The sequence below is a fragment of the Panicum virgatum genome, chromosome 5N, assembly GCF_016808335.1.
Source record: "Panicum virgatum strain AP13 chromosome 5N, P.virgatum_v5, whole genome shotgun sequence".
NCBI lineage: Eukaryota > Viridiplantae > Streptophyta > Magnoliopsida > Poales > Poaceae > Panicum > Panicum virgatum.
In genome coordinates, this window is record NC_053149.1 from 25,077,317 (window position 1) to 25,105,183 (window position 27,867).

Genomic DNA, 27,867 nt, shown 5'->3' on the forward strand with positions numbered 1-27,867 from the left:
ACTCTTTCTCTTATTCAGCTTCATCTATCTAATGATATTCTACAAGAAGTGCTGCAGGAAAAGACTGCTGCAGAATTGTGGCTAAAACTGGAATCGATCTGCATGTCGAAGGATCTTACCAGTAAATTGCATATGAAGTTGAAGCTGTACACGCTTAAGATGCAGGAGGGTGATTCGGTGATGGGTCACCTATCTATCTTCAAGGAGATCGTTGCTGACCTAGGGTCGATGGAGGTTAAGTATGAAGATGAGGACTTAGGTCTTCTTTTATTATGCTCTTTGCCAAGTTCTTATGCAAGTTTCTGTGACACCATACTATTAAGCCGTGATGAACTAACCCTTGCGGAAATTTGTGAGACACTCCAGTCTAAGGAGAAGATGAAAGGCATGGTGCAGACAGATGGCTCGTCCTCTAGGGGCGACGCTTTACATGTCAGAGGCAGATCAGAGCAAAGATCCTCAAGTGATAACAACGATCGTGGCAAGAGCAATGACGGTAGAGGCCGCTCTCAGTCCAAAGGTCCCAAGAAGAAATTCTGTAAGTATTGCAAGAAGAAATCTCATATGATTGAGGATTGCTGGAAATTGCAGAATAAGGAGAAGAAGAAAAATAAATCTGATGGTAACGCTAGTGTTGCTTCTGCTGGTGAAAACTCTGAGTCAGATTGTTTGGTTGTCTTTGCTGGTTGTGTTGCTGGTCATGATGAGTGGATTCTTGATTCTGCATGTTCTTTTCATATCTGCACTAATAGAGATTGGTTCAGTTCCTATGAGTCTTTGCAGAACGGTGATTTTGTGCGCATGGGAGATGATAACCCGTGTGAGATTATTGGCATTGGCTCTGTTCAGATCAAGACCCATGATGGCATGATTCGCATACTGAAGAATGTAAGGCACATACCAGGGATGAAAAGAAATCTGATCTCGTTGAGCACACTCGATAAAGAAGGACTCAAATACACCGGTTCAGGTGGAGTTGTGAAGGTATCTAAAGGTTCTCTTGTATGTTTGCTGGGTGATCTCAATCCTTCAAATTTATATGTTCTCAGAGGTTGTACTTTGCATGGTTCTATTTCTGCTGCTAATGTTGCTAATGCTGAACCTAGTAAGACTGACCTTTGGCATATGCGTCTTGGACACATGAGTGAACTCGGTATGGCAGAATTGATGAAGAGAAACCTGCTGGATGGCTGCATTCTGAGTGGCAAGAAGTTCTGTGAGCATTGTGTATTTGGTAAGCATAAGAGGGTCAAATTCAATACCTCTGTTCATACCACAAAAGGTACACTTGATTATGTTCATGCTGATTTGTGGGGTCCTTCACGTAAGCCTTCATATGGTGGTGCTCGTTATATGCTTATCATTATTGATGATTACTCTAGAAGAGTCTGGCCTTATTTTCTGAAAAGCAAAGATGATACTTTTGCTGCTTTTATAGAATGGAAAGTTATGATAGAAAGGCAAACTGAGAAGAAGGTCAAGGTGCTTCGAACTGATAATGATGGAGAGTTCTGTTCGGATGCTTTTGATGATTATTGCAGAAAAGAAGGCATTTTTAGGCATCACACCATACCATACACTCCTCAGCAGAATGGTGTGGCCGAGCGTATGAACAGGACTATCATCTCGAAGGCTCGTTGCATGCTGTCCAATGCCCATATGAACAAGCGTTTTTGGGCTGAGGCTGCTAATACAACATGTTGCTCGTTGCATGCTGTCCAATGCCCATATGAACAAGCGTTTTTGGGCTGAGGCTGCTAATACAACATGTTATTTGATCAACAGATCCCCTTCTATTCCACTCAACAAGAAGACTCCTATTGAGGTATGGTCTGGTACACCTGCAGATTATTCACACTTGAGAGTTTTTGGCTGCACTGCTTATGCTCATGTTGATAATGGAAAATTAGAGCCTAGAGCTATTAAATGTCTGTTTCTTGGTTATGGTTCGGGAGTCAAAGGATATAAATTGTGGAATCCTGAAACTAGAAAGACTTTCATGAGCAGAAGTGTTGTTTTCAATGAATCTGTGATGTTTACTGACAGTTTGTCCACAGATGATGCTTTAGTTGAGAAATTGCAGTCACAAGTTAGTGTGCAGGTGGAGCTTATGGATGACCAGGAAAATAAAGTTGTTGGTAATGATATTTCAGATAGTGTTCCTGATACTGTTCAGTACTCACCTCCAGTTTCACAGTCTGATTTGCAGCATGAGGAGGATGTAAATTTACCTATTGCTCTTCGCAGATCAAAGAGGAGTTGTGGACCTCCAAACCGTTTAATTGAGGAGTGTAATATGACTTATTATGTTTTGAGTTGTGCTGAACAGGTGGAGAATGCTAGTGAGCCAGCAACATATTCTGAAGCCATTGATTCTGTTGATAAGGAGAAGTGGATCTCAGCTATGCAGAAGGAGATGCAGTCTCTTGAGAAGAATGGCACATGGGAGATTGTAAGCTTGCCTGAGAAAAAGAAGACTGTTCGCTGCAAATGGGTCTTCAAGAGAAAGAAGGGTTTGTCTTCTAGTGAGCCTCCAAGATTTAAGGCAAGGTTAGTTGCAAAGGGTTTCAGTCAGATTCCTAGTGTTGACTATAATGATGTGTTCTCTCCAGTTGTGAAGCATAGCTCAATTCGGACTTTCTTTAGTATTGTTGCTATGCATGATCTTGAGCTTGAGCAGTTAGATGTGAAGACTGCATTTTTGCATGGAAAGCTTGAGGAGGAAATTTACATGGATCAGCCAGAAGGATTCATAGTGCCAAGCAAAGAGAATTATGTTTGCAAATTAAAGAAGTCCTTATATGGTTTGAAACAGTCTCCTCGTCAGTGGTATAAGAGGTTTGATTCATTTATGTTGTTACATGGTTTTAAAAGATCTGAATATGATAGGTGTGTTTACATTAAGATTGTTGAGGAATCACCTATATACTTGCTGTTATATGTTGATGACATGCTTATTGCTGCCAAGAGCAGAAAAGAAATCACTACAGTAAAGAAATTGTTGAGTAGTGAATTTGATATGAAGGATCTTGGTGTTGCTAAGAAAATTCTAGGTATGGAGATTACTAGAGACAGATAATCTGATTTATTATTTCTTAGTCAGCATAATTACATTAATAAGGTTCTTCAGCGTTTCAATATGTATGATTCAAAGCCAGTTAGTACTCCTATTGCACCTCACTTTAAATTGTCAGCTGCTCAGTGACATAGTTCTGAGGAGGATGTTGAATACATGTCAAAAGTCCCATATTCTAGTGCTGTTGGTTCTTTGATGTATGCCATGGTTTGCTCTCGCCCAGATTTATCATATGCTATGAGTTTGGTTAGCAGATACATGTCTAATCCTGGTAAAGAACACTGGAAGGCAGTTCAGTGGATTTTCAGGTACCTCAGAGGAACAGCAGATTCTTGTTTGAAGTTTGGGAGAACTGATCAGGGACTCATTGGTTATGTGGATTCAGATTATGCGGCTGATTTGGATAGGCGCAGGTCACTCACAGGTTATGTGTTCACTGTTAGTAGTTGTGCTGTGAGTTGGAAGGCTACTTTGCATCCTGTTGTTGCTATGTCTACCACAGAAGCAGAATATATGGCTATTGCTGAAGCATGCAAGGAGTCAGTTTGGCTGAAAGGTTTATTTGCTGAGCTGTGTGGAGTTGATTCTTGCATTGATCTATTCTGTGACAGTCAAAGTGCTATTTGTCTCACTAAAGATCAGATGTTTCATGAAAGGACAAAGCATATTGATGTCAAGTACCATTATGTTCGTGATGTTATTTCACATGGTAAATTGAAGATATGCAAGATCCGTACTCATGATAATCCAGCTGATATGATGACTAAACCAGTTCCTGTAGCTAAGTTTGAGCTTTGCTCAAGTTTAATTGGTTTGACAGTTTAGCCAAGAGGCTATTTGGCGCCAGAAGTTCTGTTCTTTGTTGTGTTCAGGTGATGATTTTGATATGCTACAAGAAGGAATTTGTCTCAAGGTGGAGTATGTTATATTGTGATCCAAATTCTGATGGGACATTGTTGGAATTTGGGCTTGGCTCATTAAGGCCCATGTGGTGCAAACTTTTAATCCCACATTGCTAGTAGAAGTTGAGGAGACCACGTGACTCTCCTATATATCTAATCCATAGGCTTCACCGGAGAATATCAATCCTATTATTTCTCTTGTAAGCCGCCGCTAGGCGTTGTACACAAACACCCGATATAGTGAAGTTCTTGCTGGCTGGCGCCCGTGGTTTTTACCCTTCGCATTGGAGGGGTTTTCCACGTTAAATCCTCGTATCTTTCTACGATTTGATCTTTCTATTTTTCATCGTTTTGTTCGCCGTCGCTTCTAACAGCAGGCGGTAACCACAACTCATCCGCTGATTCTTCAACATCAGTCGGTTCGGACCTCTGCTTAGTTTCATCCAAAGCTTCATCCTGGTCATGGATAGATCACCCAGGTTCGGGTCCATAAGCAGTGACAATCGCCCTATGAAGACTCGCTTTCGCTACGGCTCCGGTATACACAACAACGGGACCCACCTACGCATCAACTTTGAACACCAAGGGCAAGGAGGCGCCACTGAATGACAGGTTTCTCGCTTTCCGCCACCTCCAATGCCGCATTAGCCATCTGCAAGTGCCCCCTTGTACGATGCCGATGGCAGAAGATGATGATCGACAACAACTGCCGCAGTCAGCCAACTCGTAACATCAAGTACAACGGCATACGGCACAACAGCAGACGGTGCAACCTCAACCATCAGCACCGTCCAGTCAACATAATGGTGGACGGCTAATCGTCAAGGAAATACCAGGCGCATAGTTTCATGTGGCTGGTTACTAGACACAAGGCGACGTGCACTCCGATGCGATTCCTAAAGGCTATCACCTAGTAGCAGACTACGGAGAAGTCACTGGATTGCACCATGCGAATACATCGCCTACTCAATAGCCGATGCACTACACTACTAAGCTGGGAGGGGGAGGGGGGCAACAAAACATGGATGTAGCTACCAGGATAGCCGAGGTGATCCAGAATCAGTTTGGTTTGCAGCAGAATGACCAGCCATTTATGTATCAGCAACCTTACCTTGAGCACTTTGATAGTATCCCTCTACCTTCTCCAAGTTCTCGAGGTAGGACAATGTGTCAACCAAGGAGCACAATAGCCAATTCTTGGCTCAATGTGAGGCAGCGGCCGAAGATGCACTCATAGTCAGACTGTTCCCACAATCCCAATCTCAATCGCCCTTACGTGGTTCGCATCGTTACCACCCAACACTACTAGAAAACAGGTCAAAGATCCCGACCAAAAGTACCAGTTACTGTTTCAACCGGTACTAATGTGAGACATCAGCACCGGCTGCAACAGCAGCCGGTACTCGTGGTCTGTACGAGCCCGGCACTGGACATTGGGTACCGGGTCGTGGCATGACCCGGTTCCAATGCTTCAACATGGGCACCGGGTCGTGCCACAAACCGGTACCAAATGGAGAAGAAGACAAAAGCACCGGTTTGTGATATTGACCGGTACCCATTTTGTAGTCATTGGCACCAGGTGAATGAATGCACCGGGACCAAAAGATGGTGGGCTGCTCCCTTCTCGATAGTTTTAGATCTGGCCGGCTCCTCTCATCTATCTCTCTACCTCTCATTCCTCTAACTCTCGTCTCTCTCTACCTTATCGTTTCTTGCTCAAGAAACCGGGCATAGATAGGATCCGGGCAGCCGGCTGCCATCGTCGCGGAGCGCGTGCGTGGCAAGGCGTGCGGGCAGCTGGCCGCTGGCCACCGCTGCGGGGCTGCGCAGGGCGCCGACCGCAGCCGTGGGGGCCCGGCCGCCACCGCCGCCGTGGAGCGCGCAGGCAGCTGGCGGGTGGTCGCTGCCGTGGAGCGCGCGGGCAACTGGCCATTCAAGCTTATCTTCAGCGCCTCCTGTGAGTAAGTAGTTGTAGTTCATCCCCAGCGACGGCATCTGCACGCCATTGATTTATGATTGACAGTTTCCCCTTTGTTTCTCGCTCGTCTTGTGTCGAATAAGGAGCGTTTGCTCGGGGACATGGGACCTTCCCTGCTTCATCGAGCACGTCTGCATCTCCAGCCTGTTGGATTGATCTCTTTCCTAATAGACCCAACGGTCTATTAGGCCCTTGATTTGCGCCCTGATCGGGGGCGCCCAACCCTTAATGGTTGGTGGGCCCCCGCTGCACAGCGCTAACATAAAAAGGGGGTGAAGGGGCCGGGGCACGGTGTACGAAGTTCATCGCGCCGCCAGCACCTTCTCCCACATCCTAAACCCTAGCCGATCTAGAGGGGCGCTGGAGCAGCGGGAATCCCCACCATTGCCATTGACGATGGTTCATCTGCGTCGACGTCACCGTTCTCGACTCCGACGCCACGTCCGCGACGCCTCTGCACTGCTCGCCGCCGCCTTTGAGCGGATCTCCATCAACGAACCTGTGATGGCCGGACCAAGCTCTTCTGCAGGCACCGAAGGTCCTCAATCTCGCTCCTCTCTCTCTTTTCTCTGTGTTAGTGTTGTAGATCTAGGACATTGTTGCACTCAGATCAAGGAAAGAAAGAGAAATCCTCACTGATCCGTGCTCTAGTGTGATCCTAATCCTAACAATGGTATCAGTCGCCTTGCTAGCGCATAGATCTAGTAGGGGAAAGCATGATTCAACCTTGAATCGAAAGGAAATCAAAAGAAAAGGTCGATTTCGAATCAAATCGCACAGCAAACCCTAACCCTAGAGCATAGGGCGGTGGGTACTCACCTGCATCGCCCCACAGCCGTCCGTCCTCGTGCGGAACAGACCTGCGCAGCCCGCTTCGTCGGGGCGCGGCACAGGATGCTCCGCCGCTCGCCGCCGGGATGCCGGGGCGCATGCGCGCGGGCTCGAAAGCGAGGCGCCAACCATGGCGAGCTCGACGGCGGCACGCTCACCCACCGGCGAGCGCGCGCGCCGGCGAGCAAGCCGCGGTGGCGCCGCTCTGCCCGCTCCGCCCGGCCACCATGGCCAGTGGCCGTTGCCTCCGTTGCGTGGAGAGAGAAGGGGGAGCGAAAGAATGAACTAGGGTTTGAGGGACGTTGCGTCGTCGTCGGTTTTGATCCGGCGAACCACGCGGGCGACCGTCCGATCAAGATCGACGGTCGAGATCACGTCTCGCCTCCTGGGCTGGCAGGCGGCCCATGCGGGCGGGGGAGGGGACGCCGCGGCGGGCCGATTCGGCGGCCCGGCCGTTGGCTGTCGGGCCTCGGGCCCAAGGAAAGGTTGCCGAGCAGGCCGCGGGCCGGTTTGCTTCTGGGCCGCCTGAACAGTGCCTAGTTTTATTGTTTTTTTCTATTTTTCCAGAAGCAATTTCAATAGTTTTTTGAATGGTTTTGATTATAGTTTGATCTCTATTCAATTTTGCACCAACGTGTTTATTGTTTAGAGATAAAAGTTTATAGTTTTTCTTCTGGAAATAGAAATTCCTACATGTTTCCGCTGCTAAGATCATATAGTTGCTTTTATAGTTTAATTCGAACCAACGAGACAATTAAAGTTTAAGAGCATGGTTAAAAGCTTATTTTAAGGATTATGGTATTGTTAATTTTCTGACCAACGTTGTTAATTACAATACTGTAATTTCATAGTTTTTGTGCATTTATTTCTATTTCTGCCCAACGGTGATATAGATTTAATTGCATAAACAGTTGTATGTTCTATTTTTGACCAACGTTGGAATTATTACATACAATTGTTGTTATTATGTTCTCACTATTTTTTGAAATTTTCAGCGGGGATGAACTTGATGGGATTCATCAGTCACATCCCGACTCTAAAAGGAGACAACTATGGCGAATGGATCAAGAAGGTTGATCTTGCCTTCGTCTGTGGAGAGGTGGATGAGATGATCACCACTCCAAAGCCCACTGAGCCACCGGCTCCAGTGAGAGGGGAATCTGACACTGATGCTGAGTGGCAGGAAAAGCAAAGGGACTATGCTCCCATAAAGATGGCTTATGATCTCCAAAAGATAAAATGGAATAATGCCAACAAGAAATGTGTAGCAGTGATAAAGAACACAATTGATCCTAACATTTTGGGTTCAATTGGAGAGTGTGATTCAGCTGCAGAGTACCTTGAAAAGATAAAGAACCAGTTTACTGGTTCTTCAAAGACATATGCCACACAGATCATAGAGCAGTTGGTCACAAAGAGATACTATGGCAATGCCGGTACTATAAGAGATCATATCATGGGGATGTGCGCCTTGAACTCCAAGCTCAAACCAATGAACTTGGATCTCAAGGAAGAGTTTATGGTGCACCTGGTGTTCGCTTCTCTGCCAAAAGAGTTTGCAACATTCGTTGTAAACTATAACTCACAGCCAGAGAAGTGGAACATGGAAAAGGCTATTGCCATGTGTGCACAAGAAGAAGATAGACTCAATAAACAGAATGGTGGGTCTGTCAATTTTGTGCATAATAACAAGAAAAGGCCTTTCCATGCTGCTTCTTCCTCTAAAGCTAAAGACAAAGCCCCTATGCCACAAAAGTATCAGCAACAGCGTCAGCAACAGCGCACTGCAGCACAAGATGAGTGCTTCCACTGCTTTGACAAGGGGCATCGTAAAACAGATTGTCCCACTTACTTAAAGATGATAATGGCAAAGAATGGTGAGAATGTAATTTCATTTGTTAATGAATCCCTGTATTTAAAGTTTTCTAAATCTACTTGGTGGATTGATTCTGGTGCAACTGTGCATGTTGCAAATTCTTTACAGGGATTCCGTTCGACAAGGACTACGCAAAGAAGCGAAAGACACATTAAAGTCGCGAACGGAGTACAAGCAGATGTTGAAGCTGTTGGCGATGTCTCCATCGAGCTAGTTAATGGTTTCATGCTTGTATTAAAAGATGTTTTATTTGTTCCTTCGCTTCAAAGAAACTTGATAAGTGTATCACGCTTAGACACAGATGGTTTTGGTTGTCATTTTGCGAATGGCAAATGTGAACTATGGTTTGATAATAATTGTATTGGTGATGCTGTCCTTTACAATGATCTTTATTTATTGTCTATGCGTGATAAAGTGCATTCTGTATGTAATGTGAATGTGAATGAATCCTTGTCAGAGAAAGAAACAAAGAAACGAAAGAGAACTCAAGATACTTCATCGAAATTATGGCACTGTCGTTTAGGCCATATTTCGAGGGGGAGAATTGAAAGATTAGTGAAGAGTGAAATTCTTCCACAGTTAGAGTTCTCTGATCTTGAACAATGCGTCGAATGCATTAAAGGAAAATTTGTAAAGCAAATTAAAAAGGGTGACAAACGAAGTGCAGGAATGTTAGAAATAATTCACACTGATATATGTGGACCGTTTCCTGTGAAAAGTGTGGATGGCTATGATTCGTTCATAGACGATTACTCCCGCTATGGTTACATTTATCCAATTAAAGAAAGATCTGAAGCATTGGATAAATTTAAAATATTCAAAGCTGAGGTTGAAAATCAGCTTGACAAAAGAATTAAAATAGTAAGATCAGACAGTGGAGGGGAGTACTATGGTCGACATACCCCTTATGGACAAGTTCCTGAACCTTTTGCGAGGTTTTTACAGAAAAATGGTATAGTTGCCCAATATTCTACACCGGGGGAGCCTCAGCAAAATGGAGTAGCTGAAAGGCGCAACCGTACACTAATGGATATGGTGCGCAGTATGATGAGTTATTCCTCATTGCCATTGAGTCTGTGGATGGAGGCGTTGAAAACCGCCATCCATATTCTCAACAGAGTGCCAAGCAAATCGGTGCCCAAAACGCCGTATGAGCTATGGACAGGAAGAGAACCCTCACTGACTCACCTACGGGTCTGGGGGAGCCCAGCTGAGGCTAAAGTGTTTAATCCAAATATTGGAAAACTGGATCCCAAAACTGTAAGCTGCCATTTCATAGGCTATCCTGAAAAGTCGAAAGGTTTTCGTTTCTACTGCCCAGACAGACATACAAAGTTTGTAGAAACGAGACATGCTGTCTTTCTAGAAAGTGAAATGATCAGGGGGAGCATGGTACCTAGAGAAATTGACCTTGAGGAGAAGCGGGTGTATGTGCCTACTCCTATGATTCAAGAGTCATTTTTCTCACTACCTGTTGATGCTGCACCAAAAGTTCCTGAAATAGTGACGTCAGTACCTTCTTCGGTTGTTGCTGCGCCAACTATTCTAGTTATTACGGTGTCAACACCTGTCGCAACTCCACCCATACCAACAGTGAGCGAAGGTTTGGAACCTGTCATCCAGGAACCGCCTGAACCCGCGGTTGGACATGAGGAGGAGGTGCTACAGCCCCCTATGGAAAATATGCCAGAAGTTGAGGCACAAAATGTGCCACAAGCAGTGGCCCTTAGAAGGTCACAAAGAGAAAGAAGGTCGGCTATTTCTAGCGACTATGAAGTTTATAATACAGAAGAGGTTCATATGGAGGGTGATCCCACTTCATATGAAGAAGCCATGAGAAGTATTCACTCATCTAAATGGTTGGAAGCTATGAAGGATGAGATGAAATCAATGAGTTCCAATGGTGTTTGGGACTTAGAGGAAATTCCTAAAGGAGCCAAAACAGTAGGCTGTAAATGGGTTTATAAGATAAAACATGACTCCAAAGGGAATGTAGAAAGGTTCAAAGCACGACTCGTGGCAAAAGGCTTTACGCAAAGAGAAGGGATAGACTATAACAAAACCTTTTCTCCGGTTTCGTGTAAAGATTCCTTCAGGATTATAATGGCATTGGTGGCACATTATGACTTAGAGTTACATCAGATGGATGTAAAGACGGCATTCCTTAATGGGGATTTGTATGAAAATGTTTACATGGCACAACCAAAAGGTTTTGTCATGAAAGAAAAAGAACATATGGGGTGTCGCTTAAAGAAATCCATTTATGGATTAAAGCAAGCCTCTAGGCAGTGGTATTTAAAGTTTGATGAAACCATAAGAAAATTTGGGTTTAAAGAAAATGAGGAGGACAATTGCATTTATGCAAAGTTCAGAAGTGGAAAATTTATTTTCCTGATCCTATATGTAGATGACATTCTACTTGCTAGTAGTGATGTTGGTCTGCTACTGGAGACAAAGAAATTCTTGTCCTCAAACTTTGATATGAAAGATCTTGGTGAAGCTTCATTTATTTTGGGAATTGAAATTCACCGAGATAGAACAAAGGGGGTATTGGGACTGTCACAAAAGGCATACTTAGAAAAAGTTCTAAAGAAATACAGTATGCATATGTGCAAGCCTTCACCTGCTCCAATACTCAAGGGCGATAGATTTGGGAAATTTCAATGTCCCAGGAACCAATATGAGACCGATCAAATGAAAGCGGTTCCATATGCTTCAGCTGTAGGAAGCATACAGTATGCTCAAGTTTGTACACGCCCTGACTTAGCTTTTGTTACCGGGATACTTGGCAGATATCAAAGTAATCCATGACAGGCACACTGGATTATGGTAAAGAAAGCATTACGTTATGTGCAAGGCACAAAAGGCCTCATGCTAACATACAGAAAATCCGATTCCCTAGAGATAGAAGGGTACTCAGATGCGGATTTTGCGGGGGACATTGATGACCGAAAGTCCACGTCCGGTTATGTGTTCACACTCGCTGGGGGAGCTATATCGTGGAAAAGCTCCAAACAAAGCGTCACTGCATCATCGACGATGTACGCTGAATTTGTAGCATGTTGAATGGTTAAATGGTTAAAGAAATTTATACCCGGTTTAAGAGTGGTAGACAGCATTCAAAGACCACTCAGAATGTACTGCGACAATGAACCAGCAGTGTTTTATGCTCACAACAATAAGTCAAGTGGTGCTGCCAAACACATTGACATAAAGTTTTATGTTGTGAAGGAGAAAATCCAGAATCACTCTATTACACTCGAGCATATAAGTACAAAGAAAATGCTTGCGGATCCGCTCACTAAAGGCTTACCACCCAATGTGTTCATGGAACACATAGCCGGCATGGGTTTAAGGGAAAGCCTGTGATTTCTGGAAAACAAAAGGGCCCAAAAGATAAAGAATTTGTTTCAAAAACAGTGATGTGTGTGGTAGCTGTTGAGTCTATCCGCCTTGGACCGTGATGATAAAGCATGCTCTATTCACTAATCTGTGATGGAACAACTAAAGGTAAAGTTTCAGGCAAAAGTATAAAGTTAAAGTACAAAGTGAGATCAAGGGGGAGAATGTTGGATTGATCTCTTTCCTAATAGACCCAACGGTCTATTAGGCCCTTGATTTGCGCCCTGATCGGGGGCGCCCAACCCTTAATGGTTGGTGGGCCCCCGCTGCACAGCGCTAAAATTAAAAGGGGGTGAAGGGGCTGGGGCACGGTGTACGAAGTTCATCGCGCCGCCAGCACCTTCTCCCACATCCTAAACCCTAGCCGATCTAGAGGGGCGCTGGAGCAGCGGGAATCCCCACCACTGCCATTGACGCTGGTTGATCTACGTCGACGTCACCGTTCTCGACTCCGATGCCACGTCCGCGACGCCTCTGCACTGCTCGTCGCCGCCTTTGAGCGGATCTCCATCAACGAACCTGTGATGGCTGGATCAAGCTCTTCTGCAGGCACCGAAGGTCCTCAATCTCGCTCCTCTCTCTCTTTTCTCTGTGTTAGTGTTGTAGATCTAGGACATTGTTGCACTCAGATCAAGGAAAGAAAGAGAAATCCTCACTGATCCGTGCTCTAGTGTGATCCTAATCCTAACACAGCCTTCTCAGCCTCTTCGTCGTTATCATCATCACCTACATCGGTGAGTAGGGGCATCGAATTTGTACATCATCTGCTTATATAATTAATTAATTACCTTTTTGTCGGCACAACAGTGCTGCTGTTCGGGTATGCCCTCTGCAAGCTGGGCATCGTCAAGTGCGTGGCCAAGAACGCCTTCAAGATGGTGTGGAAGCCCTGCTCGGCTGCTGCCGCACGCGCCGTTGGGAGAGTGCGCAGGCCGTCGCCCTGGGTGATTTTTTTCTTACTTTTTTGAAATAGAGATGCACGTGGAATTGTATGGATTGTATTTATCTTATGGGATTGTATCTATCTTGTGAACGATTCTCTGAATGCTTTGTGGGATCTATGAGTATTTTATTTGGGTTGATTCAATATTTTGTGGTTGATTTTTTCGAATGAATCGTTGATACTGCTAGTGGAGGATGGGAGGGGAACGGGAGAGAGTGCAAGGGAATGGGAACATAAGAGGATGTGAGCGAACGGGCGTAGCGGCTTTTGGTACCAAAGGAGGTTTTAGGTACCGGGTGATTTACCCGGTGACAAAAGCAGACACTTTTGGTACCACTTTGCTAGCACCGGTTGGAGAACCGGGACTGAAGCTCGTTTTCAACCGGTACTAAAAGCTCTTTCTCTAGTAGTGCAACTCCATCAACTATTGGGCCGATTTAGAGAAGCAGTTCCACGAGTATTTCTTCATCGGGATCCATGAGTTGCGCCTTGCAGACCTAATCGTGATCCAATCGAGGAATAATGAATCCATTCCGGAATACATTCAAAGATTCCACGACATCAGGAGCGGATGCTTCAATCTCGACAAGACAACATGTCGATGGGAGCTGGCCAATGCTGAAGCATAAAAGGGAGATGGAACAAAGGAAGATAGGTTAATGTGGCATCTCAGACGATTGAGCGAATTGGTGCTGATGGATTAAGTTAGCAATGTGTTGTGTGGAGTCCGAGAATAGTTTGGGTTATTTGTTTCAGAAAGAATGTTTTCTTTTTAGTGAAGTCATGTGGAGTCGTTATCGACTAAGATTTATTAGCTTATAAGCTATAAATAGCAGGCTTGAGAGGGTTTTGCTTTTTCATTATCCGCGACTTCGCCAAACCCTATTTTTTCTTTTTCTTTTTTCTCGATGGGTTCATCTGGTTGGCAGGGCTGCATCGCTTTGATCTCTGGAATTTATCTATGTATAATAGGTAAACAAGATTGAATATACATACGTCGGGTCCAAATTTATCTATTAGTTTCTAATGGTTATTTTTCTTAGATTACTATCCAACGACTACAGATTGATGGGCTATAATGAATTGAAGTAGGTTATAGAATATAGAAGTCCGAATTGGATTTGATAAATGGTATCAAATTTACCGCACAACACACATTTTGTCTCCGGCCTCTTGGCCACACAACACATATAGCCCATCTCACAACCTGGCAGCTGCAGAGAGCAGCCGCGCTGCAGCCACATTCTTTTTCGCAGCTACCCTCCTAAACATTTGCAGCTGCAACCGAGCGGCCGACCGGCGGTGCATTTTACTCTCTACTCTAGGAATTATGCTTCTTGTTTCTTGTTAAGCATGCATGCATGTCGAGAAATCCATATAGTTGATATTTGGTTAATAAATAATATAATATTTTTTGGCTGGTGACTAGTAATTGCGCCTGTGCTAACACCACGGGTAAGCAAAAAAAATGCAGCAATTGCTAATTACTTTTGTCCCTCTTTACTGTACCTTTATCTTTTCCCCCATAACCAAACATTACCTTTTCTTTTTATTATAATGAACAATAGAACATATCACTACGTATATAAGCAGACAAGAAGTTGTACGTCAACGAGAGTTTTAAATTAAAGATTTTAAAATCATAGCATATTGTATTTGCTCAAAAGTTTTACAAAAAGTTAAGACAGAACTTTATAAGCAAGTTAACCTAACATTACACATCTCAGTCCACTATTGCTATTAAAATACAATCATCTAAGCCTTGTATTTTTTTCAGAACTTAAAAGTATGTCGGCAGGTGCTTACTTTAAAAGGCTTGCAATAAAAAAGTATGTCGGCAGGTGCTTACTTAAAAGGCTCGGCTCACCACATATTTGTCTATTCAAAATACAAAACCTGAAAACTTATGCTTGGTAAGCAGAAGAAAAAATCTGCCACTCCATCCACCATTATTGCAAATTGCAATCAAAATATTTGCATCCTCTATGAAGGAACAATTCGGTAGCATGGGCCACCATCTCACTATCTTGTTCATGAAAAGAAAAAGTAACAGGACACCATCAGGTGGGCCCTGGAAAAATCGGGTAACTTCTCAACAAGCTCAATGTATAGGTGGCTCTCTCACAGGGGGGTGAGTGATAAAAGATTGAGACGTATTTGGACCAGCAAACTTCCTCTAAAGCTCAAATTTTTTTCTCTGGCAAATTACACAACAGGCTACCAACAGGAGTGGAGCTGAAAAAAAGAAAGTGGAAAGGAAATGCCAGGTGCAATATTTGCAATGTACCAAAAACTACTGATCATATTTTCTTTTCATGCATTGTGGCCAAGTTTCTTTGGACCTGTTTCAAGGAAGCTTTAAGTTGGGACCGGATCCCAGGGGGGTGGCAGGATTTCTTGGATAACTGGATTCCATTGTGGTGTAAGGACTATAATGCTAAACTCTTTCTGCTAACCATGGTGATCGACCTGGGCGCTTTGGACCTCTCGCAACAAACGGGCAATTGAAGGCCTGTTTCCACGTTACCCGGCTGACCTCTTGTTCAAAACTAATGCACTCTTGCAGAAATGGCGAGTACTACAGCGTGACAGCGTCCAAATCAAGATCACAGAATGGGCCGGGCAAGTAAGAAGGTGGATGGAGACCATCCAGGAGGAAATAGGACGGCGACCAGCTGAAGACCTTTTTCTTTGAGTCTCCCTGTTTTCTGTTTTAGCATTTTAGTTGTCAGCTCTTAGTGGACTGTTGTTGTTGGCTCTGCTTTCTTTGTAAACTGGTATCCCCAGTAAACCATGTACGCTGTTTTTCTCTTTCTATAAAAGCCGGGTAAAACCCTTTTCTAAAAAAAAACTTGCAATGCTTCTGGAGCTATGTACAGATTTCAGATGAAAATACTCAAGGACAATAAAAGAAAGCATACTGAACACAAAGATTTTGCTTTAAGCAATATGGCCTCTACAAGCAAGCTTACAGAGTGCATGGACACATGCGCCGTCGATCTCCCAGCCCAGTGCGCCCGTGCCCACGACCTCTATGGTTTGGCGTGTCGGGGCCTGCCGCTGCTCGTCCCGCCGGTCGGCGCGTGGAGCTTTGGCGGCCTGAGGGAGGCGCGGCGGCTGGACCTGAGGCACACTGCGGGTGGCTAGGTTCCTTTTTTTTGTTTTTTGCAATTCCATTTGAAATGGGGGAGCAGCCAGCAGATAGCAATATATAAATTTGACCCAAACACTGGTGGAGAAAAGATTTTGTTGGATGATAAAGCCTTGTCACTTGCTTTATTAGAAAGAGAGAATCGGAAGAATCTGTTTCTGTATGTTGATGTGCAGTCTAAAGCTGTCACTGAAGTGATGAGCAATGTGAGCATAAATAACGTTAGTGCACCTGAACAATCAAATAATGAGGTAGGAGATGTAGATTTAATTGATTGGGATAGCCTGGATATTACTCCAGTTGGACAAGATCAGGTAGGTGCTGCTGTTTGTGTCATGGATGAAGAGGCAATGTATGAATTTCTTGGTCTTAGAGCAGAGGATGAAAGAGTAGAAAAAGAGAGGGCTGCAGCTGAAGAAGAGGCAGCTGAAGAAATTGGGGCTATGGATTTAGATGGTGCTGAATTACCATTTGATGATCATATTCCTGGTGAAGAAGCAGCTTTCTATGATAGGGAGGATCCTCCTATGGATGCTGGAACAGTGTACCATAGTATGGAAGAAGTCCGGGCAGCTGTAAGGCAGCATGCTATTAAAGGGCAGTTTGAGCTTGGAATTGAAAAGTCATGTCAAACGTTGTTCAGGGGCTATTGCAAAGCTAATGGTTGTAAATGGGCCATTGTCGCACGGAAAATGAGTGGCACAAAGCAAGACAGGGTATAGCTTTTGCTAACTTACCCTGTTTTCATACTAACATGTAGCTTTATTATTTCCTGTTTACCTAACTATGATAAACACCTATTATTTTGAAGCTAACCAAGCTATTTTTGTTTGCAGATTACATTGAACAAGGAAGAGCACTTTTGTGCATCAACCGGGAGAGTGAGGACCAAGATGGCAACATATCATTGGGTGGTAGAGAAGGCTAATCCCTTTTCTTAAGAAGGATGCAAACACTGGTGCAAAGAAACTGCAAAAGGAGCTAGAAGATAAGTATCAGGTATCTATTGGATATTCAACTATATGGCTTGGTAGGCAAAAGGAGCTAGAAGATAAGTATCAAACCGTTGCCTGACAAGTCCCAGTGGCCTCATGTGAATCTTGGCTTCAAGGTCTTGCCGCCGTTGTCCAAGAGAGAAGTTGGGAGGCAAAGAAAAAATAGATATCCAAGCTGCTTGGAGGACAAAGGCAACAAACCAAGAGGCAAAGGGGCTACCAAGAGGCAAAGGGGCCTGGCAGGTTTAGTGTAAGAATTTCTTTCAATTTGGACATAGGACTACATCACCAAAGTGCCCGCTAAATGGAACTAAGAAGAGGTATGTATGAGCTGTTATTTTTTCTTGCATATTTTCAGTTTTGAAGTTCTGAAATTTTTATAAATGTAACACATTTATAGGAAGAGCCGGGATAAAAAAGGGAAGGCTAGGAGGCCACCTGGTACTAGCAAGGAAGGTGCAAGTACATCAAAAAGACAGGGTTGAGGAGCAAGAAAGTTCATTCAGCACAACACAAGAAGGTGCCACCGTCAGCACAACACAAGAAGGTGCCACCGTCCCTACAGAAAGGTATTTCGTGCCACAAATTTTGATTAATGTTTTCATTTCAGCCTTGTTTATGTAATCTGTCACAAATTTAATATCTATTTCAGCCTACAAGTGATGTCGACAGAGGGTGTGACAACATGCAGTATTCCAAAGAGTTTGAAGAAGGCAGCTTTTAAAAAGAAACTTACTCCAACTAAAAAGAAGCTACCTACCAAGAAGAAACTGTGAAGACCTTTCCATGTAATGCTTTTGTATTTTGATAGACACAACACCTTTTATGCTTGTGTGCTACCACCTGTTATGCTTTTGTGTGGTCCTAGAACCTATCATTGTATTTTCAAAACCTATCATGTCATTGTATTTTCAGAACCTATCATTGTATTTTCAGAATTGTATTTTCAGGACCTATCATTGTATTTTCAGAACCATGTCAGAATGTCAGACTCAGTGTGAGAACATGTCAAGTTTATTGGCTCACATATATCCAACTGATCATGATATTAATTCAACCCTCAAAGAAGCAGAATACAGGGACATGCTGTCCAATTTTTTTAAAAAAATTAACAACACAGATCATCAAACCAAATAACAGATTGGTCACACCTCCATATCATTGCATTGATAAACATAGGGACAATCCAGATTATAAAGATCTCCATTACAAATGCCATTACACAGATCTAATGCTTTACTTAAGTGCAAATCCCACAACTAACAACAACACAAACAGCACAACACATGCACATTTCATTTTCCTTTCTTCATTCTTCAAGTCCTCAATTTGCAGCTTCATCTTTAGCATCTCAATTAAATCATGCAATCCCTCCCTGACTTACTCAATTGGTTCCACTTCATGGACACCATCCATCTCAACATTGGTCCTGCAATGCCCCGGGTAGCCTTTGGTCTCAAGGTAGTGCTCATACTTATCCGGAAACATGTAAAACCCACATCGATTTTCCTCCTGCAAAAATTCCAATCAGATTTTTAGTCCACTTGTAAATCAATACGAATCAATATGAATTTCAGAGAAACCTCACCAATTCATTGTATCTTTGGCATTTGAAAAATCTCTTGCCTCAATTATTAGTCCACTTGCAAGTGAAAGCAACCAGCCTCAAATCCTTGCAGTACAGACACATGATGAGTGGCAGATTGGTCACCTCATTAACCACAGCCGGTGGGGCGACCTCCAGCGGGTCGGTGCGCCCAGCATGACTGGCTGCAGTGCTCGGTTTTGCGTAGCAGGGGCCCTCCTCCACATCCCCGCAGATGAGCTGCCTCCCTGCGATATGTCGGCGGCGCTCCCTGCACTAGTGCCACGCGAGAGAGCATTGAGATCCGCGAGAGTGAGAACAAACCCAGAGAGAGAGAGGAGAGAGGAGAAGGAGATGAACACAGTGGGCGATAGGACCTCCTGCAACGGCGGACCTCCTGCGGGCGGTCGCCGGATCTCCTGCGGCCGGGCAAGTGGCCGGCCGAGTTCCAGCGGCGGACCTCCTGCGGGCGGGGGAGTGGGAGGCGGACCTATTGCACAGGCCAGGCGAAGGAGCTTCTGCCCGATGTAATATTTGGAAAGGCCGGAAATCGAGAAAAAGCCCTGAAATCGAGAAAAAGCCCCGAAATCCCCCGTTTCTAAAGAATTCGCATGCCCGATGTTATATTTCGAAAGTTTTACGAATTTAATGTCAAAAAAGTTGAGGCCTGCGAATTTGATGTCAAATATCGAAATTCCTCCCTTTCGGCATACTTCACCCACACCGAGTTCTAGTAGTATTCTACCACCGGTTCATCTCTCCTGCGTGCGTGCGTCCATGCCTCGCCTGAGTAGCTGAGCTCTGGTGGAGCGGACCCCTGCGGGTGTTATCTTGCTCTGGTTGAGGTTGTTTATGCTAGTGGTGGCGGCGGCGTAGCACACAGCAGAAGCCAGCGGTGAGACCTCCATGGCGGCGGGGCCTGAGGCCGGCGGCGAGCCCTCCACGGCGGCGCCCTGCAGCCTCCCGCAACGCCACCCAGCGCATTGACGAGGGGCTTCTCCTGGCCACCGGACGGTGGCTTGCGAGGGGTGGGCGTAGGAGATGAATAAAAGCTGTGTTGAGCACCGGGTACTTATATTGCAATAGGTATTTTATGATGTTGTAGTTAAGACTTCTAAAATGTTGCATGTGCTTCATGTAGATATTTAAAAGTAGATCTAGATGTTACGTTGTTGTATTTGTTGTAAATGTTTAATCTGGATGTTGCGTTTTTAATGAGAGATTTGAATGTTCCATGCAACATGAAACGGATGTTAAGACATGTTTTTTCCTCGTCGTCAACGGATGGCTAATAACTTTTTTCAATACTTTTTGATGTTGCAAATGATGGTTTTCTATGTTACAGATGTTTTTTTATGTTGTAAATATTATTATTCGATGTTGCATTGGACTGATAGAGTGGTCGATGGGAAAAGTTTTCATCGAACCTCCGGGCGCTAGCAAACCCGAATCCAAAAAATTACATTTTTGTCTTTCAGGACGTATAAGCAATCTCATGTCTCCGTCGACGGTGGCCCCACCTTTGGCCACTTGCGTGCTGGAATGAGCTAGGTAGATGGCTGGTGGGCAACGGTTGAAACTGCAACACCTGGAATCCAGGTCCTGGATGTGGTGATGGAATGATGGCAAGTTGCCCGGTTGGCCTTCTTGCGTTTGCTCGTAATTATTCAGCTTTTTAAGCATACAAAAAGCAGGCACGATTCTAACGTCCCCTTCGCTGATGGATTCCTTATGATCTCCTGGCAGTGGCCGGCACCGACGCAAGTAACGTGACAAGTTAAACAAAACAATTAGTCGACAATAATGATGCACAAGTTGTTACAGCGGCGGAAATAGCAACGTTATATTGCAGGTACAGGACCAAATGGTTTGCAATAAAACTCAAAGTAGATCATGCAACGCAGCTATAACTATATTTGCTTGAGCGATCAGGGCTTGATCTCCATATGGGCGCTGATCTTCTTCAGCGACGGCCTCTCCATAACTCTCTCCCACCACGCCTTGACGTGCGGGTACGAGTCGAAGACCGACGCGTGCGGCGTCGCCATGATATGGAAGGTAAAGGGGAAATGGTTGAGGTCCGCAAAGCTAAAGAAGTCCCCGGCGAGGTACTTGCTCTTGGACAGGCAGACCTCGTAGACGTCGAGCACCTTCTTGAACTTCTCGACACTCTCGTCCACAACCTTCTGGTTGGGCGTGGTGCCGAGCCTCGCGGGGTACACGACGCACTCGTAGAAGATGGGTGCCATGGCCGGTAGGTAGTGGTGTGCCTCCACTTCTGTCCACACATCCACCATCGCAGCTTCCTCCGGGTTGCCCTCTCGCAGCAGGTCATCTTGGGCTGACTTGGCATATTTTCGGAGCACATACTTTGAGATTGCTCGGGACTCTGGAAGAAATTCGTTGAGAATTACAAATAATAACATAGTACTCCCTCCGTATTAAATTATTAGTCGTTTTGGCTTTTGAGACGAAGGGAGTACTCTGTAGATCAGGATTCGAGAGCAACTATTTCTGTGGAAGTACAGCAGTTGTTATAAGGCTGTAAGAATACCGAAGAGCATGATGTCCCCATCCTGAAACGCTGGGATTTGGCCGAACGGCTGCAAGCAAACATCAGCGTGGATGTACAGGGCACATCGATCAGTTTGTCTACCAGTACGAGTGAAAACCAGGTAAAGGGATGATGAAGCATCAATATGCAGATGATGCAGTGAAGAATTAAAGCAATAGGATCAAGGGTGTTGTTGCATACGTTTCTCGCCAGATGCTCGAGGCCCTTGTGCTCCTTGGCCATGTAGTCGACCTCGACGACGTCGTACTCGACGCCCACCTCCTCGAGGCACGCCATCACACGCGCGGCGTTCGCGAACACCGCGGACCCGAATACCTTAACCGGCGCCATGCTTTCTTGCGACCTGCGAGGAGAGGTCAATGAATGGAGCAGCGGGCTCTGCTCTGCCTGCAAGATATATATGCTTGTAGGGTGCGGTAATTTTGATTTTGGTCCCACCTCTGGTGGCAATACTGGGTGGGGTGCCTGGACCCGGCCCGTATATTAGGTAGTGGTGGTCTTGTCAGATGACAATAGGATCAGGAGGAGATCACGACAGGCAAGGGTGGAGCCAGCAGCAGAAGCTACTGAGGTTAGCTCTACGTCACAGAGTTGTCAGGTCTACTCATAAACAGTGTAATACAATAATTCTTCATTGATTTTGCATAAAATCATCGATATCAACTGACATCAATGAATATCGGCTGACATTAGTGAATCAATGAACACGTGTAGCTCCGCCCCTGACGACAGCCGGGGGCCCGGACGAAGCTGTCCATGGACAGTGGTTGAGTGCGAAAATCGTATCACGAATCGGTGTTAAAATATGCTGCAAATACACAGCAAAATGAAACAAATATATCGGTCAGATTTGGTTTCAGTTGATTGGACGGTAAATCAAGCCATATCATCTATGCTTCCGATTAGACGGATTATTCGCCATATGTTTCCCGTCGAAGTCGCCGCTCGTCGATCACATCTTGCTTTCGGAGCACCACCAGCAGATCACGACATTTTTTTTATGGCGACTTGACATTACCCCGACAGCGTCTTCTTGGCTTGGAACATAAAAAAACATACCTTGGATCCGATGGAAGACGTAGCTGCCAAGTAAAAGTGTCCACGATCCCTGTCCTCCTTTTTCATCCCTTCCGTATACCCTTCATCCTGTATAATAGACTTTAACTGGTATTTCTAAATATGAATAATTTCCACCATCGATACCCTAGGCGATCGCGAGATCTCCTCGTCTCGCTACCATAGTCACCGGGCACCCAACGTTTGCCGGAGAACATTTTCAACCTCGTAGTGTAAAAATCCATCTTAAACATCGTTTCTCGTTTCCGTTCCTCATTCCTCAATCTGTCATCCCAGGAACTTCGGTGACTATGCTTGCTACCACTCAAGCAGCACGATGCTGGTTATGTACAACTGGTGACCTAAGAGCAAGTTCAACAACTTGGGTATATTGATTTGACTAGCTAAATTTGGATAAAGTGGAGTAAAATCCTCTTCCAACAGGCTCTTTATTTGACCCCCTCAGTATTAGGCTCACCATCTCTCCCCTCCCCCTCGTTTTTTTTATGCGAGCAGGCACCTCGCCATATTTTTTTTTGCGAGCGTAGGCACCTCGCCATATGCTCGCTCATGCGGGGAGGGGGGCACTTCCCTCGTCCTCCTGCTGCTCCGCACCATCCGTGCCCTTTGGCAGCGCCTAATACCGAGTGTGGAATCGCTCGGGCTACGGGCGGTCCGGCGACGAGGGGACTTGAGGTGGCGACGGCCGACAACATAGTCTCAAGCTGCCGCAGGATGACCTCCGTTCGGTGTTGCTTATTGCCCAGCGCATATTTAGCTTCAGCTCGTAGCCTTTTTATTTTCTTTTGCAACCATTCTTGAGGCTATACTCAACCCCAAGAGGCAGGTCCGCTCTATCGCCGCTGCTCCCGCACCGACGCTGCCCCTGGCAGTGGGGAAGGTGCGCGGCTGGTGTAGAGGTCAACGCCAGAGGGGAGGAACCTGGAGCCGAAGGCGAGCAGGAGGCTTCCGGCGAGTTGGAGGCTGTGTCCAATGAGAGCACTGACGTGCGGAGCTCCTCCAAGGAGGCCGGTGGGGAGGATAAAGAAGTGAAGAGGAAGACGATGATGCGTGGGACCCATGCATTAGTGTGTGTGGAGCGGGGGAGTTGAAGGAGCTCTTGGAATTTAAAGAGTGAGAAATAGAGAGTCTGTTGGAGTCTTCCGCTCAGTATAGAGAGGAATTTATTTGGAGATTTAAATAGACAGCTAAAAATGACTATTCTCTTGGAGATGCTCTAATGATGAAAGGTATCATCCGCAAATCTAGAGTAGCACGGCTTAGATGCGCAATAGCATGGTGAAGATTAATCGGATCTATAAATGGAGCCGGGGGATCTGCTCAAACGTCTGCTCTAACCCAAAGTGGCTGCAGCATGTGACATTCAGCCGGCTTGTTGTGGCCCTATAATAGTCGGAGTCTAAGAGGTATAGTATATGCATTAACAACGAGCTTAGGCTATGAGCACTTAGGGCCACTACTGCATTCTACGCCCCATAATGGATGTTGCATCAACTTATACAACTTAGGGTGCGTTTGGTAGAGCTTCCAGATCTAATTCTCTACTGAATTCAGCAGGGGCTCTGCCAAACAGTTTTTTTAGAGTGAAGTGATTCTCTACTTTCTGTGAAATGAACTAAGAGGCTAGCAGCGGAAAAAAATAGCTTCTTCTGATTTGGTGAAACGATTCTTCATCCTGATTTTAAGAGTTTATGCTAGACAATTAAAGAGAAACACTTTCAGCCATATAATCACTTCTCTCAGAGAATGAGGTCACATACAGAATAGGCTTTTAATAAACCTAAGCATTCAGTCTATATGGCATGGTATGGAACACGCTTCTCCAGCTCCAGACAACGGGCTCCTAGGCTTTTCTGTTTGGTGATAGTTTGTCATAGAACTCGCATTCAGTCGATGTCAATGGTGGTGTCAGCACGGTCTTTAGATTCAACAAGCAAATCATTGCATGTATTTGACATCAGGTGGAAGCTTTGCCTAACCTTTTTTCGAGGCCAATAGGGGAGACGTCCGTGGGTGTATCTTTCTTGCATTTGGGGCGCCATTGGGATGTTCTGCTCCCTTCTATATACTTCGAGATTGGAAAAATTAACTCCAGCACTCTCAAAAAAGGTGGTATTTGCCACAACACATTAAAAAAAACATTTCTTTGCCCAAACACACTAAACTTCCATGGCAATTGGGTCTAGCACACTATAACATATATTATAATATATCTTCATCAAAGAGATATGAATATATTCATAAAAGACAAGTATACCCTGCCCATACAAATAGTATGTTCAGCCATATTTGGCGACAATACAGACTCTAGTGACATGTTATGTGATCTTCGCCATCATTTCTTATAACACACACTTGCACTGACAGCCTCCTTATATCCCAATACATGTCAATTGCATGAAGCAACTTCTGGTTAGAATCAATCTCTTCATAACTATGGCTCATATTGTCCCAATAGGTGACACACAATTTTTGTTTTGAACTTAGCTTAATTTTTGTAGTAATATCAAGAATTAAATTATTCCAGTTTGTGCTATCCCTATTCCTAAAATCTTTGGAATGTTACATACCGCAATATTGGTGACTATCCTACACATACAAGGGCACAAAGATGAACAGGACGAACAAGGGTGCCATTTAGTTTCCAAAATCGAGCCTACGATTGACCTAACCCTAGGAAAAGTAGTAGGAATTTTACTCGTCTTGAACCCATGACAAATCTGAGGTTCATCCATCTCCTGTGGGGGCGCCACGGGGCTGCGCTGAGCGGGCGCCGCCACGAGCGGGTGCGCCTGCCCTCCCCCGAGCTGGCCTAGGGTGCAGGACGCAGGAATGAGCGGCGCACGGAGGAGCATGCAGGGAGGAGCGCCAGCCAGGGAGCGGTGTGCGCAGGGAGCAGCTCGCAGGGGATGAGCGGCCAGGTCTGGAAGGGGAGAAGGCAACGCGGGGAAGAATGTAATAGGTAGGGGTAGTTTTGTCTTTTCACGTATCTTTCTATTAAAAATGATTATATTAATAGGTGTAGTGTGTTAGACCAAATTTCCATGAAAGCTAATTTTGCCTTCGAGATTATACAATGAAGCCCTTGTTTCACTTTTGAAGGGAATGACGCTGGCATATCTTCGATGTCTCACCTCGTTGGATGCATCGGATTGGAGTCTTTAGCAGCCTTCAAGTGTGCCTTGCGGATTCACAGACCACTTTAGTTGGTCGTCAGGCCGGCAGTGTTTGGTTTGGTGGTCATAGATTCAGCCAAATAAAAGAGTCGTTGGATTTATCTCATGCTACAATAATAATTCAGCTTTGAGCCTTTTACCAGAGTGAGGTAAAGTTGGATTATTTGGAGTAGACACTTTAAAACAAGCTGCACAAACGATGTCTACTCAAGTTGCCAATTGGAGGCTTTCAGTTTCTTTCTTTTCCTTTTGTATTTTTTTTTTCTAGTGCACATAAGTGCTTTATAGGATGTTCTTAACTACATGCTCCTTGAATCCTTGTAACACGTGCCTTCTAGCGGTACCTACAATCCTATAATTATCCTGGTCTGATCATAGAAAGAAAAACACAGGATATTTTGATCGCTTGGATCGGAAAACCTTGAAACGATGATATTCCCTGTTCAGTTTGGTAAAAAATAGTTAGGTAAAAAAAGGATCTAATTAGAACATTCTGTTCAATATTGGGCTGTAATCTGCCAATACAGCACAGTGTGTGGCCCAAAAGCTTAAATCTAAGTGAAATGGAGAAGAAAAAGTAGCACGGTATGGGTTCAAATCCTGCTATTTGGGCTCAATGCATGCCACCTCCACAGACCAACAGACCTTTTTTTTTTGAAATCCCAACAGACCTGCTTTAGTTAGATGGGATATGTCTTTAGTTAGATGGGAGTTTTGTTAGAATTGCCAAATTAAATATTAGAGGCACATAAACTTCAGGATGTTTACATTCTAGTTCATAACAAATCAATCTAATGCGAAACAGATTGGTAAACATTATACCAGTGTTATAAGTTGCAGCAGCCATTAACACCTGAGCCGTAGAGAAACTAGGCGTTCTTGTTGGTGTACAAGATGCAGCAGGATAGCGATGCCCCTCCGGTCGCCAATGGCACTGACAGCTAGTGCTTGACTTTGCAAACCTCTCCAGTGCCCCTAAGGTGGCTATGATTTTGTGATGGATGGTTAAGGTGCTAATAACCACGATCTCATATTTATAGGCACTGTGGGGCTAGGGGTCAATCTCTGGAAACGGTCTAATGGGCCTACTGATCACAGCCTATTAGGATCTTAACATTAGATTTCCATAATCGCGTGTAGGTAGTTCAAATGCTTCTTTAACAGTGCAGATCACATCTTAACAGAAATTTATTTCCAACAAGTATACATACAATTTTGCTCACTAGTCGAGCCATTGAAACATCGGCCTTACCGATTGAATGACCGGTCTGGTTTTTTTTCCTAGGGGGGTCGGATGCATGCTCGGGACGAAGAGCAGCATGTACCACTTCATATTGTTATACTAATTGTTGTTTGAAGATTATAAATTTGGACCTTAAAATAATTTTATGGTTTATCTTTTGGGGCAGCCAACCCGTGCTATTTCACAAAATAATTAGTATATTGGCCAACTTGGCTAACAATGAATAATGTACAACTATTGGCCGTAAATAATATTCACTACTACAGAACACTCAATTTGTCCCGGTTGCAAAACTTCTATTATCCCGGCTTCCCAACCGAGACCACTAGGCCGAGACAAAAGGGGTTCTTTTGTCTCGGCTCTGGCAACCGGACTAATAGCGTTCGCAGCTCCTTTGGTCCCGGTTGGTGTCCCTTTTTTTCCTGTGATCCTTTTCTCATTTCTTCTTTCATATCAATTATACTTTTTCATTTCAATTACACTTTTATATTGGAATTCAGTGTGAGTAAGAACTCCACTTGTGTGTGTGTCTATACATATATAAATGAATATATATATATTCATTTATATAATATTTTTTCTAGATAGTTTTCATATATAAAGTAATTCACATATATATGTATATATGTATACACATATCTATATATGTGAATTTCGTTAAATATGGAAATTATTTAGGACAAATATTATATAAACAAATATCTATATATATTATTGGAGTTCATATAAATATATAATATATATACATACTCATAAATAGATATGCTTAGATATATACACTCATATATTTACATAGGCATATTCTTAATTACATATATACTCGTACATTATCATATTTGCTCCTATTGTTAATGTTCAACACTCCATTATAGTAGAATTCGCCATTTGCGTTGAGAACTTGCTCAACAATAAATCCGCACAAGTGTTCTTGAATCGCTAGAATAATTTCCTCTAGTATTAGTTCATTGCACATTGCCACGACCTATGGAAAAGTGGGAATATTAATTACGACTAATTACAATACGAGTTCAAACATTGACAAATTTTTTATTTACTT

General features: G+C 44.3%; 4 protein-coding genes and 1 long non-coding RNA gene across 5 annotated transcripts; 3 read left to right on the forward strand and 2 right to left on the reverse strand.

Moving 5' to 3' along the window:
• Positions 1 to 2,110: 2,110 nt before the first annotated feature.
• On the forward strand, positions 2,111 to 13,169 carry LOC120674688. The gene is made up of 5 exons (XM_039955826.1): positions 2,111 to 2,221; positions 5,713 to 5,939; positions 6,040 to 6,103; positions 12,763 to 12,799; positions 12,873 to 13,169. The coding sequence occupies exons 1-5, from the start codon at positions 2,111 to 2,113 to the stop codon at positions 13,031 to 13,033; spliced, it is 600 nt and encodes a 199-aa protein (XP_039811760.1). The 3' UTR covers positions 13,034 to 13,169.
• A 3,023-nt stretch (positions 13,170 to 16,192) lies between these two features.
• LOC120676953 lies at positions 16,193 to 17,365 on the forward strand. The gene is made up of 3 exons (XM_039958301.1): positions 16,193 to 16,875; positions 16,996 to 17,158; positions 17,271 to 17,365. The coding sequence occupies exons 1-2, from the start codon at positions 16,357 to 16,359 to the stop codon at positions 17,098 to 17,100; spliced, it is 624 nt and encodes a 207-aa protein (XP_039814235.1). The 5' UTR covers positions 16,193 to 16,356; the 3' UTR covers positions 17,101 to 17,158; positions 17,271 to 17,365.
• Positions 17,366 to 17,372: 7 nt separating this feature from the next.
• LOC120676954 lies at positions 17,373 to 18,166 on the forward strand. Its single transcript, XM_039958302.1, has 3 exons — positions 17,373 to 17,474; positions 17,555 to 17,723; positions 17,807 to 18,166. Exons 1-3 carry the CDS (start codon positions 17,459 to 17,461, stop codon positions 17,928 to 17,930), a joined length of 309 nt encoding a protein of 102 aa, XP_039814236.1. The 5' UTR covers positions 17,373 to 17,458; the 3' UTR covers positions 17,931 to 18,166.
• Positions 18,167 to 18,278: 112 nt separating this feature from the next.
• On the reverse strand, positions 18,279 to 19,129 carry LOC120676955. The gene is made up of 2 exons (XR_005676048.1): positions 18,743 to 19,129; positions 18,279 to 18,666 (listed from the first exon to the last, which is right to left on the reverse strand). It is a non-coding gene; the product is annotated as an uncharacterized LOC120676955 (long non-coding RNA).
• Positions 19,130 to 20,509: 1,380 nt separating this feature from the next.
• LOC120674024 (probable glutathione S-transferase GSTF1) lies at positions 20,510 to 21,780 on the reverse strand. Its single transcript, XM_039955081.1, has 3 exons — positions 21,495 to 21,780; positions 21,294 to 21,342; positions 20,510 to 21,128 (listed from the first exon to the last, which is right to left on the reverse strand). Exons 1-3 carry the CDS (start codon positions 21,642 to 21,644, stop codon positions 20,668 to 20,670), a joined length of 660 nt encoding a protein of 219 aa, XP_039811015.1. The 5' UTR covers positions 21,645 to 21,780; the 3' UTR covers positions 20,510 to 20,667.
• Positions 21,781 to 27,867: the final 6,087 nt, after the last annotated feature.

Bases quoted from the DNA above. Each gene is read 5' to 3' on its own strand.
- LOC120674688 (XM_039955826.1), top strand. From the start codon at position 2,111: ATGGATGACCAGGAAAATAAAGTTGTTGGTAATGATATTTCAGATAGT. The intron at 6,104-12,762 runs TTGGATTGATCT...TAACACAGCCTT, and splicing joins ACGTCTGCATCTCCAGCCTG to CTCAGCCTCTTCGTCGTTAT. The intron at 12,800-12,872 runs GTGAGTAGGGGC...TCGGCACAACAG, and splicing joins TATCATCATCACCTACATCG to TGCTGCTGTTCGGGTATGCC.
- LOC120676953 (XM_039958301.1), top strand. From the start codon at position 16,357: ATGAGCAATGTGAGCATAAATAACGTTAGTGCACCTGAACAATCAAAT. The intron at 16,876-16,995 runs GTATAGCTTTTG...TTTTGTTTGCAG, and splicing joins GTGGCACAAAGCAAGACAGG to ATTACATTGAACAAGGAAGA.
- LOC120676954 (XM_039958302.1), top strand. The intron at 17,724-17,806 runs GTATTTCGTGCC...TATCTATTTCAG, and splicing joins GCCACCGTCCCTACAGAAAG to CCTACAAGTGATGTCGACAG.
- LOC120674024 (XM_039955081.1), bottom strand. From the start codon at position 21,644: ATGGCGCCGGTTAAGGTATTCGGGTCCGCGGTGTTCGCGAACGCCGCG. The intron at 21,343-21,494 runs GTATGCAACAAC...GTTTGCTTGCAG, and splicing joins TCGAGCATCTGGCGAGAAAC to CCGTTCGGCCAAATCCCAGC. The intron at 21,129-21,293 runs GTATTCTTACAG...AATTTCTTCCAG, and splicing joins TGGGGACATCATGCTCTTCG to AGTCCCGAGCAATCTCAAAG.